Genomic DNA, 13,461 nt, shown 5'->3' on the forward strand with positions numbered 1-13,461 from the left:
CCTTAGGGGCATTGTTCGGTACGGCAGAGTTTCGGCCTCGGTGTCCCCGAAATCGCGCGAATGCTTGCTCTCGTTGCTCGTGTGGTCGTCTTCGTCGGGGTCGTAGGAAGGGCTTTTCCGCCACGAAACGTCCAGAGGGTTGGGCACGAAGGAGTTGTTCTTGCGACCCAGTGCTTCGTTGCGAGAGGTGAGGAACTCGTTTACGAACACTTGGTATTGATCGACGTTCGATTGGTGGCTCGATTCCCATTTCGAGGGGTTGTAGGGATAGATACCCAGAAGCATTTTCCAGATGGTGGCACGGCGCTTGTCGTCGCTGATGCCGTTAAAGGCAGCTTCGCGGACGTCACACTCAAAGAGAGGACCATTTTCATAGAGCGGGGTAAGACTCGATTCTTCTTGGGAATCCGTTGTCTTATCAATGATGGTCTTGTCGTTCATGCTGGTAAGATCGTAGCAGCGCACAGGAAGGTAATCCTGCCATTAACATTGAACAAAGCGAATTACGTCACTATCCTCCCATTTCTGTACTCGTTTCTCGTTGTTCGGCGTTTTAATATCCTTTTGATCCGACTTTGAGCATGGCTTACAGAACCGGACTTTCATTGGTCTTTTTGCTGACTTCAATTTGGATTTCACTTCCTTGGGCTTCAGAAAAATCACGCATTCGTCGTTAATAGCATACACAAAATATCCTTTCTTAACACTCCTTGTAGCCTGCAATTCACATAGTGCAATGGTTATACCTCAAGCGGTTGGCTCGTTCCATCTTCTTTTTTATCGAATCCTTTCACGACAGGATAATCGTCATCGGTCTTGCCGAGTCGGAACCCCAGAAGACCTTCACCGTAAATGATATCAACAAAGGCTTTTGAATAAAGCTGCAGAGCCATGACCACAAAATTTGAGTAAGATATCCAACAAACATCCACAACTTAAATTCTCGATGTTATCCAATTAACCGCATACTGGGCTACTTCCATACCAATATCCTCATTCATGATTTCATGATAAAGACCCGTCCACATCTTTAGCTCCTTATCATTCGACACTGCCTTCTCTATAAACCTCCTATGCATTAACCACACGCAAATCAACCACTCTGCACCTTCCGGAAGACATACACTATCTTCATCTCCCTGCATCAGCAAAAACGGACTTCGTATCTCCGTTGCCAATTTTCCTGCCTTTATTGTCGAAATCAGCAACTGGTAGCCTGTTCTCGCAGGGACTGGCTTTAATCTCCCAGGTGTGTTCAGAATATCGTTTTCATATTCTTCTATGACTTGGGGATCATGACAGAGCGATTTTCCATCCAGGAACGACACTGGAAGCTTCGGTAAAACAGCTTGCAGCAATCGCACGACTCCCAGCAGCTTTACCTGTGAGGGATCCACAGACAGCGCGGGAGCAGAGAAAACGCTGCCGCGGAGAAGCGATTGGAGCTTGGCAGCTGCCATGATGGCTAACATGCCTCCCATGGAGTGTCCCTGTGAGTGAAAATGGAATACAAGCGAGACGAAAAGAAAAACGGGAAGCTCAGGACGCGAAGAGTGAATGTGGGAGACAAAGCCACAGATATCTTGCACGATATCATCCATACTATTGATATAGTTGCGGTATCCGTCGCTGCGACCATGACCTAACAGGAATCAACAAAAATCAGGAGAAAGCAAACCTCGATGATCCATAGCATACACTTCAAGACCATTGTTATTAAGAAGCTTTGCAATGCGAGCATAACGGATCGAACTTTCACAGATTCCGTGGCAGATAAACACGAGTGCCTACTCTGAACCTTTTCATGCAACTCTACTCTCGCAGGTTCCTTAGGTTCCCAATGATTATAGTATAGCCACATGCGGTCTTTATTTTCATAATAGCAGTAGCTAAATTTGGCTGATGGAGGCGCCGAGCGCTTGTCTACCGATAATCCTTGTACAATCAATCGATACGATTCTGCTGTTTCGGATTACATATACGGAAGATCCACAGAATGATCTACTTTCAATCACAAACTTGAAAACGACTTGAAAGACAACAATCACTATACAAATCACCCCGACGATGGTTAAGAATAGATTCTCCATTCTCGTTTACTTGGTTGATAATGAAAGTGACTTTTCAAGTTGATCCCCAGAACGCGTGGAATAACCGCGAGAATGAATGCAGGAGTGATAAATAAATAATAATTGTTACAGTTTCTCTTCGAATTGCGTTTGAGGACTGATGAAAAAAGGGTTATCGACAGGATATTGTGATAATCTGTAGGTTGTTGATTACTGCTTTTTTTACGACCCTGGTTTTGGATATGGGAGTGGGACCCGTTACTATTGTTTTTGGAGCAGCAAATTTGTCAAATTATACTGCCATCTTTGCAGCTTCTTGGTTAATGGTTTAAATCTAAAATCCTTGTTTACATAGATCCGTGGAATACTTAACGTAGTTCAGTTTATGACTGTGATTGGCATGTGCTGCTTAGTGGCGCGCAACAAGGGAAAGTATTCTCGGAAGGAGGAGTCCAGGTTAGTGTAGTGTTTTCGTGTGATTTTCAGGTACATCGCATCTTTGCTCGTAACCCATCCATTAGCCTATTTCTATTATTTTATTATCCTCGGAGGCATCGTGTGGAACATTCTAGGGAGTTGCTGGATTGGCGCTGCATTTTCGTCTTATTCCCCTGGTTTCAGCGCATGCTATCTAGTGTGTGTGATTCTTTCCTGGATTAGCGTCATTGTATCGCCCATGTTCGTTCTCTTCGGTACTCTTCATTCCATCACGCTTCCCTCTAGGCGGTCTTCTCTATTCCACCCGATACACCTTCTCCAACCCCATCGGAACCGCCGTCCCCTCCATCTTCGCATCAAACGGCGAGCCCGCGCAGCCGACCTCGGTCATGCAGATGCTTAATGAAGCGGACCTTGGCATCACGGCTTCGGACATTCTCAACCAGGACTACCAGAACCGATGTCTCCAATGGAAGCCCGTTCCGCTCTCCAAGGACCAAATGCCCGTCGTTGTCGCCGACATCCCCATCGGGGAAACCGAGAAACTCGAGAACGTCCTCTGGGAGGATCTGCGGCAGCCCCGCGGGACGGCGGAGCTCGTTGTGATCCGCGATTATCTCGACATGGACACCGCCGAGCCATCCGCGGGGATGAGAGAGACCGCTCCCGCGGTTATGGACGCAATGCAGCCGGTGGAAACGACCGTGGAAATGGGGGTACGGATCGCGGAGAACCGCGGGGAATCGATGAGGATCGCGGAGAACCGCGGGGAAGAGGTGCGAATCGTGAAGCCGATGCCAAGGGAGGGAGAAACTGGAGAAACTGGAGAAACTGGAGAAACGGAGAATTCGGAGGAGGAAGAAATGGTGGAAACGGGGAACCCTGTGGGGGAACGACTGGATTCGGAGCGGCAAACGGAGGAATTGAAAGAAGAAAAAGAAGAAGAAGAAGAAGAAGAAACGGTGATCGTAGTGGAATTCGATGGAACCGAAGAACACGTGGAACACACGAAGGGAAACAAAGATAAAGACAAGGAAGAGGAGGAGGGGAGAGCGAGTAGTGAAGATGATGGAAGTGCGAATTCGAATGGAAACGAAAGCGCGAACGAGAAAAAATCGAAAAAAGAATTGAAAAAGGAGAAAAAGGAGAAGAAAAGAAGAGAAAAGGAGGAGAAAAAGAAGAAGAAGAAGGAATGCAATCCCAAGGATAATATTGTCGTGGATAGCTGCGTGATTACTATTCCAGAGTTCAGGTGGGCGAAGCGAAAGGGAATGATGATTAGAACGATGTTCGAACCGAGCGAAATAGAACAGCAACAACAACAGCAACAGCAGCAACAACAGCATCGAGGATCGTTAGACAGTACATTCGTTGATTTGTCAGCACAAATGATGTTTGATGTGGATCGAAGGCACGTTGAAGAAATAACACAGCACGGAAATGTTCACATAACAGTACTGGAGTAATCCGCGTGTATACAATATGAAAAGGTTTGCTTTTGCTTTGCTTGCTTCTTTTATTAGAATAGTTGAAAATAGTATTAATATGCCACTTAATATCGAATGTAATATAGGAAATTGTTTGTTCTATATCAATATTTTTGGAGAAAAAATCAAGATGATCGGGAGTTTCATGCGGTACTGACTTAAATCTTGGCAATTTATTGCGTATCTAGTTGGGTACCAATTCAATTCTATTGATTATCGATGTGGGATCTAAGAAAATAGATTTCAAAGTCTAGAATTCGCTTTGATCGAAAACAAGTCAATGGAAGACCTCAGCAAAAATATTGAAACGGCAAAAGCTATTAAATGTCTGTTAAAAGACAAATTAGGTGTTGAGTATTCTCTTCCTGAGTACTTTTTCACCAAGGGGTGTAAAGCGCAGCTAATGGTACATTTTCTGTAGTATTTCTAATCTGCTAGTTTGACAAAGAAGATCTAAAAGAAAGATTTCCTGATTGTAATGTGTTGATGTGTTTTGTGTAACTTTTAGTGAATTTGAATGAGAGCTATTCGATCTACACAATTGATGACGTTCATGCAGAGGAATATAATTATGAATCACTCAACACACATCATGTTCTTTGTATCGAGATTCCTCGATTCTAGGGAAGTGAGGCCAGCAAGGAGGAAAAGCAAGAAGAAGAACAAAACGCGGTAACCCCCACTGAAGATATCTACCGAATCATCACGGATTTGATGCGAGACGACTTCGTATGTGTCAATAGACACTCTGTTATCCCTATAGAATGACGAGATGTTCAATCAGGACCACTCCGTATCGACTCCAGTGTCCCAAGATTCTCCCAACTCACTCGCTGAACTTCTCTCCGTTTTCTACACGCTCCCCAAGCCGTCTCCTTTCGAAAAGGAAGACACGGTCGTCCTCCACGGCACGAGCGCTACCGTCGTGAAGCCATCCTCGCTTCCTCTCGACGTACTCTTTCTCTCTCGCGATGACCGCTAGCTGGCGAAGTACCTGGAAACCACGATCCAAACGAACCATCCGAACATTCTCCCGCTCAAAGCGATCGTTCACTCCCCTCCCTACAGCTTCGTGATAGCCGACTACAACCAATCGACCATCGCTACCGTGCAGAAGTACAACAAGCACTTGCTACAGTCGTCGATCGTCCGGCTCTTCATCGCCTACCAAGCCATCCAAGTGCTTTCCTTCCTCCACAGCCACGGAATCGCCTGCCCTCGCTTCTCCACCGACTCGCTCATCCTCACCGAGAATCTCTGGCTCTTCCTCCCGCTCCCTACGCTCCAGCGCGTGCCGTATCCGGTCGCCACGCCGCACACGCAGCTGCTGAAGCTGACGGACGCCTGGGTGAACGGACAGCTGACGAACTTCGATTACGTGATGTATCTGAACGACGCGGCGGGCCGTCGAATGGACGACAGCAACTTCCACTGCATCATGCCGTGGGTGTGCGACTTCACGTCGCAGACGGGAGGCTGGCGCGATTTCAGCATCTCGAAGTTCCGAATGAACAAAGGAGACAATCAGCTGGACGTGAGTTATGAGCACAGCGTGCCGAAGCATCACATCAGCGAGTCGTTATCGGAGTTGACGTATGCGATCTATATGGCTCGGTGCATGCCGATTTCTCTGCTCCGCGTGGTGGTTCGGAGCAATTTCCAGAGCAAGGAATATCCGGGAAAGTGCGAATGAGTGAGCGGAGTGACGCGTAGCATGCTGCGAATGTTCGAATGGACGCCCGACGAATGCATTCCGGAGTATTTCACCGATCCCTCCGTGTTCACTTCGCAGCATCCCAACATGGAGGACATGGGTTTGATTCTCTTTGATTCCTTGAACGATAGAGCTTCCGGAATGGTGTCCCGAGCCGGAATCGTTCATTCGCTGGCATCGAAGCATGCTCGAAAGCGACTATGTCTCCAATCATCTTCATCTCTGGATCAATCTGAACTTCGGGTATCAGCTCTCAGGCCAGGCTGCAGTGGATGCGAAAAACGTGCCGCTCGTTCAGGATTCTGTGAGCGGACTCACCAAAAACCCGGGGTTTGTGCAGCTCTTCACACAGCCGCATCCGCAGCGAATGCGCAATGGGAAAGGCGAGGTGATTTTCACGCAAGTATCCACGCGAAGCCATCAAGATATCCTATTAGTATTATTGATTTGAATTGATTTGAAGTCATTCATTGATTTGAATTGATTTGAAATTCATTCATTGATTTGGAATTGATTCATTCGTTCATTCATTTATTGGTTGGGTTTCTTGACTTCACTTTCCCATCTTCCTGCTTCGCATGTCCGCGGAGTTCGCCAATCACAGCCCAGCATCGAGCCTCCATCCAGAGAAGTGACCATGGTATCGCCCTCGGCACTCGATTCGACCCCTCAAATGGAGGGAATTCCCCACCTTGACGAGTCTCGCGCTCCCTCCCTTCCTCTTTCCGCTGCATTCGCTTCGACCAACACGCCTCCACCCACCAGCACCATGGCTACTTCTACTACACTTTCTTCTTCTTCTTCTGCTACTGCTACTGCTACTGTTGCTGCTGCGCCTGTTGCTGCGACGTCCACACCCACACCCACGGCTCCTTCTACCACCACAACCACCGCTGCGACGTCCACGCCCACCACAGAAGCCAAACGCCCGCGAAAGAATCGAAGACGGTGAACGCAGAAGGAAGGGGATCATCGCTAGATCGATCTTTTTCTCGGGGAATACGAAGGATCTGATCGATCCCGCCGCGCTCAACGCATCCACTTCCTCTTCTTCCACGCCTCCTCCCGCGGGAGTGGCGTCGAATCCCGCGGGGAACGGCTCCGCTGCGTTGGCGACCGCAACCTCTGCGGCTCAGCCAGCTCCCGAAATGGGGGCGATTCTGACAAAGGAGAAACCGAATCCCCAAGAGATTCTAAAACTGCAGGGCCACATTTCGATTGGTAGTGCGAATGGCTGCGTTGGGACGTAGAATTCAAGCAGACGCGGGAGAATCTGATGCAGAACAACGGCTTCGCCACGGAGAGTTTCTCGCGCGCCTACGAAAGCATTCTGCAGCCGTGCTACTTGGCTCCCGAAGAACTGGACGCGACCTCCCTGGACCTGCAGCAACTCATGGCGGCGGACATGTTCCGACTGGGCTGCGTGCTGTTCGAGCTGTTTACGGGGCAAGTGTTGTTTACGAAGAACTCGCTGCGCGAGTATGCGGCGGACTCCACACAGATCCGATCGCGCCTGAGCGTTCTGAACGAGCCTGTCCGCGTAGGGAAAGCGGGAGCGTTGCATCGTAGAGTCTGGTGGAGCAGCTGATCTCGGTGAATCCGTCGGCACGGCCTTCGGCGGAGAAACTCGCTCGCAACGATTTGATTGTTTGTAGGGATCGCGGAAAAGGATCGATCGCAGGCTCGTCGGGCGAAGGCTTGCACGTGAAGCCCAGCTTAACGCTGTTCCCCGCGAGTCTCGCCAAGATGTAGAATTCGAATCGGCCTTCCATCTAGTTACGAAGTGTGCTCGTATTACTATTTGACGCCCACGACGCTGCACGCTGAGGCCAGCATGCGCTCGCTCACCGAGACGCTTTCCTCGCTCACGGTCGACGAGCTGCCTCTCATTCTCCCGCTGCTCCAGCGAATCAATCAGGATATCGCGGCCAACCCCACGCTTCCTTCTCTTCCTCGCGTGTTCATCGCGCTCTGGACGCGAATCGCTTCCTCGCTCCACGAAGAGCAAGTCGCTGCGATTCTCCTCACCAGTCTGAGCCAGTTCCTCGAGCAGTCGCTCCAGGCGCACAACTACCTTCCTCTCGAGACGCTCTGCGATCGCCCCACGCTCTCCAGCCTCCTCCAAGACCTCGGGCCCAAGCAGTTCCTCAAGCTCCTGCTTCCCTACATGATGGAGCTGCTTCTCAGCAACCAGACGCCTTCCTCCATCCAGGACCATCTCGTCACCACGATCTCCTTCCTCTCCAGTCCGCGTCTGCTCGGCCCCGCGCTCTCCACGCGCTATCTGCTTCCCACGCTCACCGTGAAGACCGGGAGCATCACCTTCAAGCGCAGCGACACCATGCGACCCTGGTCCGAGAGTACCAGACTCGCTTCCTCCTTCCTCACCCCCAGACGACTCGCTCATCCCCGTTCTCTGTCCTCCAGCACGCGCGTTAATCGCGGTTCTCGGCTATGTAACGCCCGAAGCGCTGGTCTCGATTACCCTGGCGCATCTCTTCCCGAAAGCGTATTCATTGCTCGCTTTATTGGAGCCGTCGCCCTCCACGCCGACTCTCAAAAGCATCCAAGCCGCGCTGTGCGTCAGCGAGATCATCGAAGTGGTCCGCGCTCTGCTCCCGTTCTTCTCTCCCAAGCTCTTCCTCTACAACGTCGTGCAGCGGCCCAATCCTCGTCTCGGCGACCTGCTTCCCTACCTCTATCTGCCCGTCGCGTCTGACGATTCCTACCGTTTCGCTGCGTCGCTCGGCTTCACGGGTAGTGATCTGCGCCAACGCGACGCTCATCGCATCGGTCGTCAATCTCTATTACGACGTGGCTTCGCGCATCGACGCCAAGACCCAGGACGACTCCATGACCGCCGATCTGCGCGCGTTCTTCGCGCGGTTCCACGCGTTCTACCGCGTCCACGCGGACGCCGCGAACCAATCGATCTACAAAGCGATCCTCCTCAAAGTCAAGTCTGACGCTATCTTCCAGAAGCAAAAACTCAATCCTTCTCTCTCCATGTACTCCTTCGACCTCCTCGAGCTGCTCCGCGGTTCCTCGTTTCCCCCTTTCCTCACCTCTAGAGACCGATACCACGCTCCAAGCCTCCCCTCTCCCGTTTCTCCCGCGGTATTCCCTCATTTCTAGCGCCTCTCTCCCGCCTCCCGCCAACTACACCTCCAATCTCGCGAAGAACCGTGGGAATCTCGCTCTCTCTCTCACCCTCAGTGACAACTCGCTGCTGGGCGGCGGCGAACAACATCCACATGGTGGGCGGCAGCGCCGGCTTCCTCAGCAACCGCGCGGATTTCGACACGCCCATGACGCTCATGAACCAGATCAAATCCACCGTCCACGTCTACGATGGCTGCCTCTACGGCATCGTGTCCCGCGGGAACGAGGCGCTCTTCGCGACGGTGGGGAACGAGCTGATCGCGGGGCAGTCGCTGCCGATCGTGAAGGTCTGGAAGAGCGACCGCCGGCCGCTGGCGCCGTTCTGCTCGTTCGGCGGACACACGAGCTTCGTGCACTCGCTGCAGTTCCTGCCGTCCGCGCCGCTGCTGGCGTCGTGCTCGGACAAGCTGTGCGTGTTCGACTTCCAGAAGCAGCAGGTGCTGACGCAGTGCAGCGGAGGCGGCGGGTTCACGCACATGGCGTCGTCGGCGATGTCGATCACGGCGAAGGGCGTGGACGGTTCAGCGTCGTGGCAGCAGTTGTACTGCACCACCAAGAGCAACGAGGTCGTCTGCTACGACGTGCGGCAGAAGTTCTACGACGTGCTCGTCAGCGCGCGCTTCCCCTTCGCGGCGCGCGTCTCGACGATCCGCACGCCGACGGAGACGCCGGTGCTGTGCGCGCTGACCACGTTCTCCAACGAATTCTTCGCCACCGCGTGGAACTCCGGAGTGATCGAGGTCTTCGCGCAGCGCGTCGCCACGCCTCTGTTCCGCTGGCAGGCCCACGCGTGCCACGTGGTGAAGCTGGTCTTCTTGGAGCGGTCGAAACTGCTGTCGGCGGGCACGGACGGCTCCGTTTTCGTTTGGAACCTCGCAGGAACCGCGCCCAAGCTCTTCGCCAAGCTAGGAGGGCTGGCCACCATCGGATCGGCGTATGGGCTGAGTGTGACGGAGTATGGGAGCGGGTTGGGCGTGATGTATGCAAATGGAGACTCCATGTTCGCATGCAATGATCTGGATTTGAGGGAGTATATGAACGTCGGGGGAATGGACGTACAGACGCTGACGATGAGTTCGAACGTTCTCTGCGATGGAATTACCACCAAGCCGCTGAGTAATCTGAAGCTTTGCGCGAATGCGGCTTGTCCTTTACGAAGAATCGCGCTGTGCGGTTCGGAGAGTGGAAATTTGTATGTGGTCCAGTGGATTTGTTTGTTTGACACGGTTTTATCACTCAGTCATATTACTCTTGTTTCACAAGGATGTCTGTGCAGACGGGTGAGCCGAAGTCTGAAAAGAATGCAGGTACACTGGCTAGCTGTTTGCGTCAACAATGTAGTTTCCTTGGAAAAAAGTCCCAGAACTGATGATTTGTTGGCGGGGTATGAGACTTATTTGGATCGTTGATAGGACAGACTCATTAGTAATACCACTCCACAATTTGATAGCAGCGAGTACGACTCCTATTCAGACGATTCGAGCAGTGATGATTTGGAAGTGATTTTAGACGATGATGTTGATTTGGGGCCGGAAACAACTCTCGCTGCCAAAGTTGATACCCAAGAAGGCGGAATGATCAAGATTCGAAATGAGGAAAGCATTTCCGCTTTTAATATCGATATTAACAGTTTAAAGACAAAAGACTGGAAAATGGATGGAGATGAGAGTGATTACTTTAATTATGGATTCAACGAGTTTATGTGGAAGGTACTGTCCGGTCTGTATCATTTCTGTGTAGGATTATGTAGCCTATGTGAAAAGTCGACAAGATCAAGTCGATGTCAAGAAACTCGAGGAATACAGCTGCATTTTGGTTGCGCGGGTTCCCAGCGTACCGATTTCATTTGTTCTGTGACTCATCAGATGCCCTATCCTTCGCGTGCAGGCGGTTACAATCCTCGTTCGATGGATCCAACAGCGATTTTATACACAGCGAGCATGGGCGAGTCGATGAACTATGACTCGGGCAGTTCGGGTCCAGATGGCGGTCATCGTAGCATTTCGTTGTTTGTTGCAAATAGACCATCGCTACTCCAGACGATCGAGTCGACGCTACTCTCCGTCGCGAGATCGCTCGCGAGATCGCTCGAGAGATCGGTACTCCCATCGCTCCCGACGCAATCATTCAATGGATCGAAGCGAAAGAAGTGAAAGAGATAGAAGCGAAAGAAGTGAAAGAAGTGAACGAGACAGAGACAGAAGTGAAAGAGACAGAGATAGAAGTGAACGACGAGATCGAAGCGAGAGAAGCGAAAGAGACAGAGACAGAAGCGAGCGAGGTGATAAAGATCGAGACCGAAGCGAGCGATTTGATCGGTCGGAACGAGCGGAGCGCGAGCAATCGGCGCATCGTGAAGAAAATGCGAGCGAATCGCGTGGTGGAAGTCGGAGTGGACGCTATGGAAGCGATCGTCGAAGTCGATTTGATGATCATTCGCGACAGTATTAATTCAGTTTTGCGTTGTTTGTTCCACAAAGAAGACAAATACTGGAAAATTGCTGAACAGCTAAATTGAAGAGTTCCTTGGCCTGCGAATTCGAGGGATCGACCACCAGCGCTTTCTCGTAGTCCGCGCAGGCCTCCTGCACCTTCCCTTCCATCTGGTGAAGCAATCCGAGAGAAAGGAAATACGACGCGGATCGCTACGGTGCACACAAAACTTTATTCTTACGCTCTGAAGACCGCCAAGCAGAGCGATTTGCCCGAGAAACCGCTTGGCCTGCTCCAGATCGCCCTGCTTTCGATACACGTGCGAAAGATTGAAGTAAACAGTGGACCACTGCTGCTTCTCCGTCTAAAACATTCAACAAACAAGCAGCCAATACGATCGAAAAGGACTCGATCTGCTTCAATACCGTTACAAAATCGTTCTTCGCTTTCTCCAACTCGCCCAACTCGAAGTACAAAACGCCCCGCTCGTTGTACAGCCGAGGATCCGACGAGTCAATCAAAATACATCGATTCAATTCCTATTCCTCACTTTCTTCCTTGGGTCCAACTCGCAACGCATCGTTTAATTTCCCCATCTTTTTATACTCATAAACCAAATGAAATCGAACCAAATAACTCTCCGGATTCTGCTTCGACGCGAACGAAAACGCCGTGATCGCCATTTCGAACTCCTCCTATCGCTTATTTACTTCTTTCGGAAGCTACCAGCGCGGATCGAACCAATCCAATCGCGATCCAGGCTTCCCAGAAGAGTGGATTTCGCGTTAATGCGAGATTGAGATGCTGTAAAGCTTGGTAATAATCGCGACGAAGCAGCGAATAGACGCCTAACGCGTAGGAATATTCTTCCGAATAAATGAAAGAGGAAGGAAGCGAGTGGATGAAGAGAAACAAGCGATCGGGAGCGTTCATTTGGTAGAAAAGAAGGCAGCGTTCGATTAGAATCGCGCGGTTCAACACGCCGAGATGAAGAATTCGATCGAACACTAAGTCGCTGGAGGCCAAATTGCCTCGCTCGCGATAGCATTTGGCGATGCTGAGAAGAACGGAAACGTTTTCGGAATCGTCCGGAGCGATGTGGAAGAGAGTCGAGGGAAGGAGATAGGGGTGGGTCTCGCAGAGTTTGTAGTAGAGAATGTGTTTTTCGTAGTGGGAAATCGGACGGGGAAGCGAACTCGCAGACAATTCGTCGATGCAGCGCTTGGTGGAGGAGAACGGGTGGAGTCGGAAGAGAGAATCATAGGCTGCTAGATATTCACGGTCGAGACGAATACATTCCAAATAGCTAGGATCATTAAGAGAAATGAATGAGAGTGAATACTGGTTGACTGCTTCGACCTTGTCAGATTGCTCTATCAATTGGCCGTAATAATAATGGTGCGGTGCATATTCCGGATCGTCGCGCTTTTGAGGCAATACCTTTTGGAGTTCATCCAGAGCAGCTCCTTTTCTTTCTAATTCGATCTAGTAATAGAGTAGATACGAATGAACTACAAGAGAGCGGATATAAAATAAAAATTCTTTAGGATAGGAATCGTCAAAGTATCTTGCCTTTATGACCTTAGAAATAAACGAACTTTTTGAAATATTCGCAACATTCACCAAAGGAACGGTTTTGGAATAACAAGCGCAAATGAGTCTGTTTATCCTCGATTTTGTCAGAGAGAGTCAACTACAAATCAGGAATGTGTAAGACCAAAAACCAAACGAGCGCTGTACTTGATGGCATTCTCTAACTCCATAGAAGACGCATATCGCTGAATGACACTTCGAAACAGACTGCAATCCGCTTCTGACATCAATCAATTTAAAATGTTTGCAGAACTGCACTCGTTTTGAACTCATATTGTCATGTCAGATCAGCGACAACGATCACCATCGTATGGATTGACTATTTCTCATCACTGTATAGCCGTTCCTCGTCGGAAGAGTAGTGGATTTGCATGAAGTCTCCCCTGTAGACGCCAACGATCAAGGAGCCGCTCTCGGAGCCGCTCTCGGAGTCGCAGCTCGTCTTATGATTCTGAAAACGAAGTGCTTCCTATTCTCGAGTATCAAGACGATATTCTGAACAGTATTCGGGATCATCAAGTTGTCATTATCTCGGGAGAAACCGGCTCCGGAAAATCGACGCAGA

The 13,461-nt window shown here is 50.4% G+C and overlaps 5 protein-coding genes; 2 read left to right on the plus strand and 3 right to left on the minus strand.

Annotated features, from left to right (window-relative positions):
- The window catches only part of GSBLH_T00005020001 (uncharacterized protein), a gene marked incomplete at both ends in the record, with an annotated part of 1,127 nt that extends 686 nt beyond the window's left edge, over nt 1-441 (minus strand). Inside the window, one exon of the mRNA XM_013044009.1 lies at nt 1-441. This exon is cut by the window's left edge and continues 254 nt beyond it. Within this exon, the coding sequence (XP_012899463.1) occupies nt 1-441 (441 nt within the window).
- Nucleotides 442-1,202: 761 nt separating this feature from the next.
- Nucleotides 1,203-2,090, minus strand: GSBLH_T00005021001 (uncharacterized protein; the record flags this gene model as incomplete). XM_013044010.1 has 5 exons in its annotated part: nt 1,203-1,490; nt 1,521-1,642; nt 1,679-1,787; nt 1,817-1,923; nt 1,956-2,090. 5 exons carry the CDS (start codon nt 2,088-2,090, stop codon nt 1,466-1,468), a joined length of 498 nt encoding a protein of 165 aa, XP_012899464.1. The 3' UTR covers nt 1,203-1,465.
- Nucleotides 2,091-3,844: 1,754 nt separating this feature from the next.
- On the plus strand, nt 3,845-6,159 carry GSBLH_T00005022001 (uncharacterized protein; the record flags this gene model as incomplete). XM_013044011.1 has 5 exons in its annotated part: nt 3,845-3,997; nt 4,031-4,946; nt 4,977-5,677; nt 5,708-5,808; nt 5,840-6,159. Exons 2-5 carry the CDS (start codon nt 4,767-4,769, stop codon nt 6,157-6,159), a joined length of 1,302 nt encoding a protein of 433 aa, XP_012899465.1. The 5' UTR covers nt 3,845-3,997; nt 4,031-4,766.
- A 2,530-nt stretch (nt 6,160-8,689) lies between these two features.
- Nucleotides 8,690-10,279, plus strand: GSBLH_T00005023001 (uncharacterized protein; the record flags this gene model as incomplete). XM_013044012.1 has 4 exons in its annotated part: nt 8,690-8,748; nt 8,780-8,813; nt 8,844-8,893; nt 8,925-10,279. The coding sequence occupies exons 1-4, from the start codon at nt 8,715-8,717 to the stop codon at nt 10,277-10,279; spliced, it is 1,473 nt and encodes a 490-aa protein (XP_012899466.1). The 5' UTR covers nt 8,690-8,714.
- A 1,038-nt stretch (nt 10,280-11,317) lies between these two features.
- On the minus strand, nt 11,318-13,066 carry GSBLH_T00006920001 (uncharacterized protein; the record flags this gene model as incomplete). The annotated part of the gene is made up of 8 exons (XM_013044013.1): nt 11,318-11,515; nt 11,545-11,667; nt 11,729-11,842; nt 11,873-11,998; nt 12,030-12,788; nt 12,819-12,870; nt 12,902-12,996; nt 13,028-13,066. 8 exons carry the CDS (start codon nt 13,064-13,066, stop codon nt 11,318-11,320), a joined length of 1,506 nt encoding a protein of 501 aa, XP_012899467.1.
- Between the last annotated feature and the right edge of the window lie 395 nt (nt 13,067-13,461).

The sequence above is a fragment of the Blastocystis hominis genome (genome assembly GCF_000151665.1).
Source record: "Blastocystis hominis, Singapore isolate B (sub-type 7) whole genome shotgun sequence assembly, scaffold_9".
Lineage (NCBI taxonomy): Eukaryota > Bigyra > Opalinata > Blastocystidae > Blastocystis > Blastocystis hominis.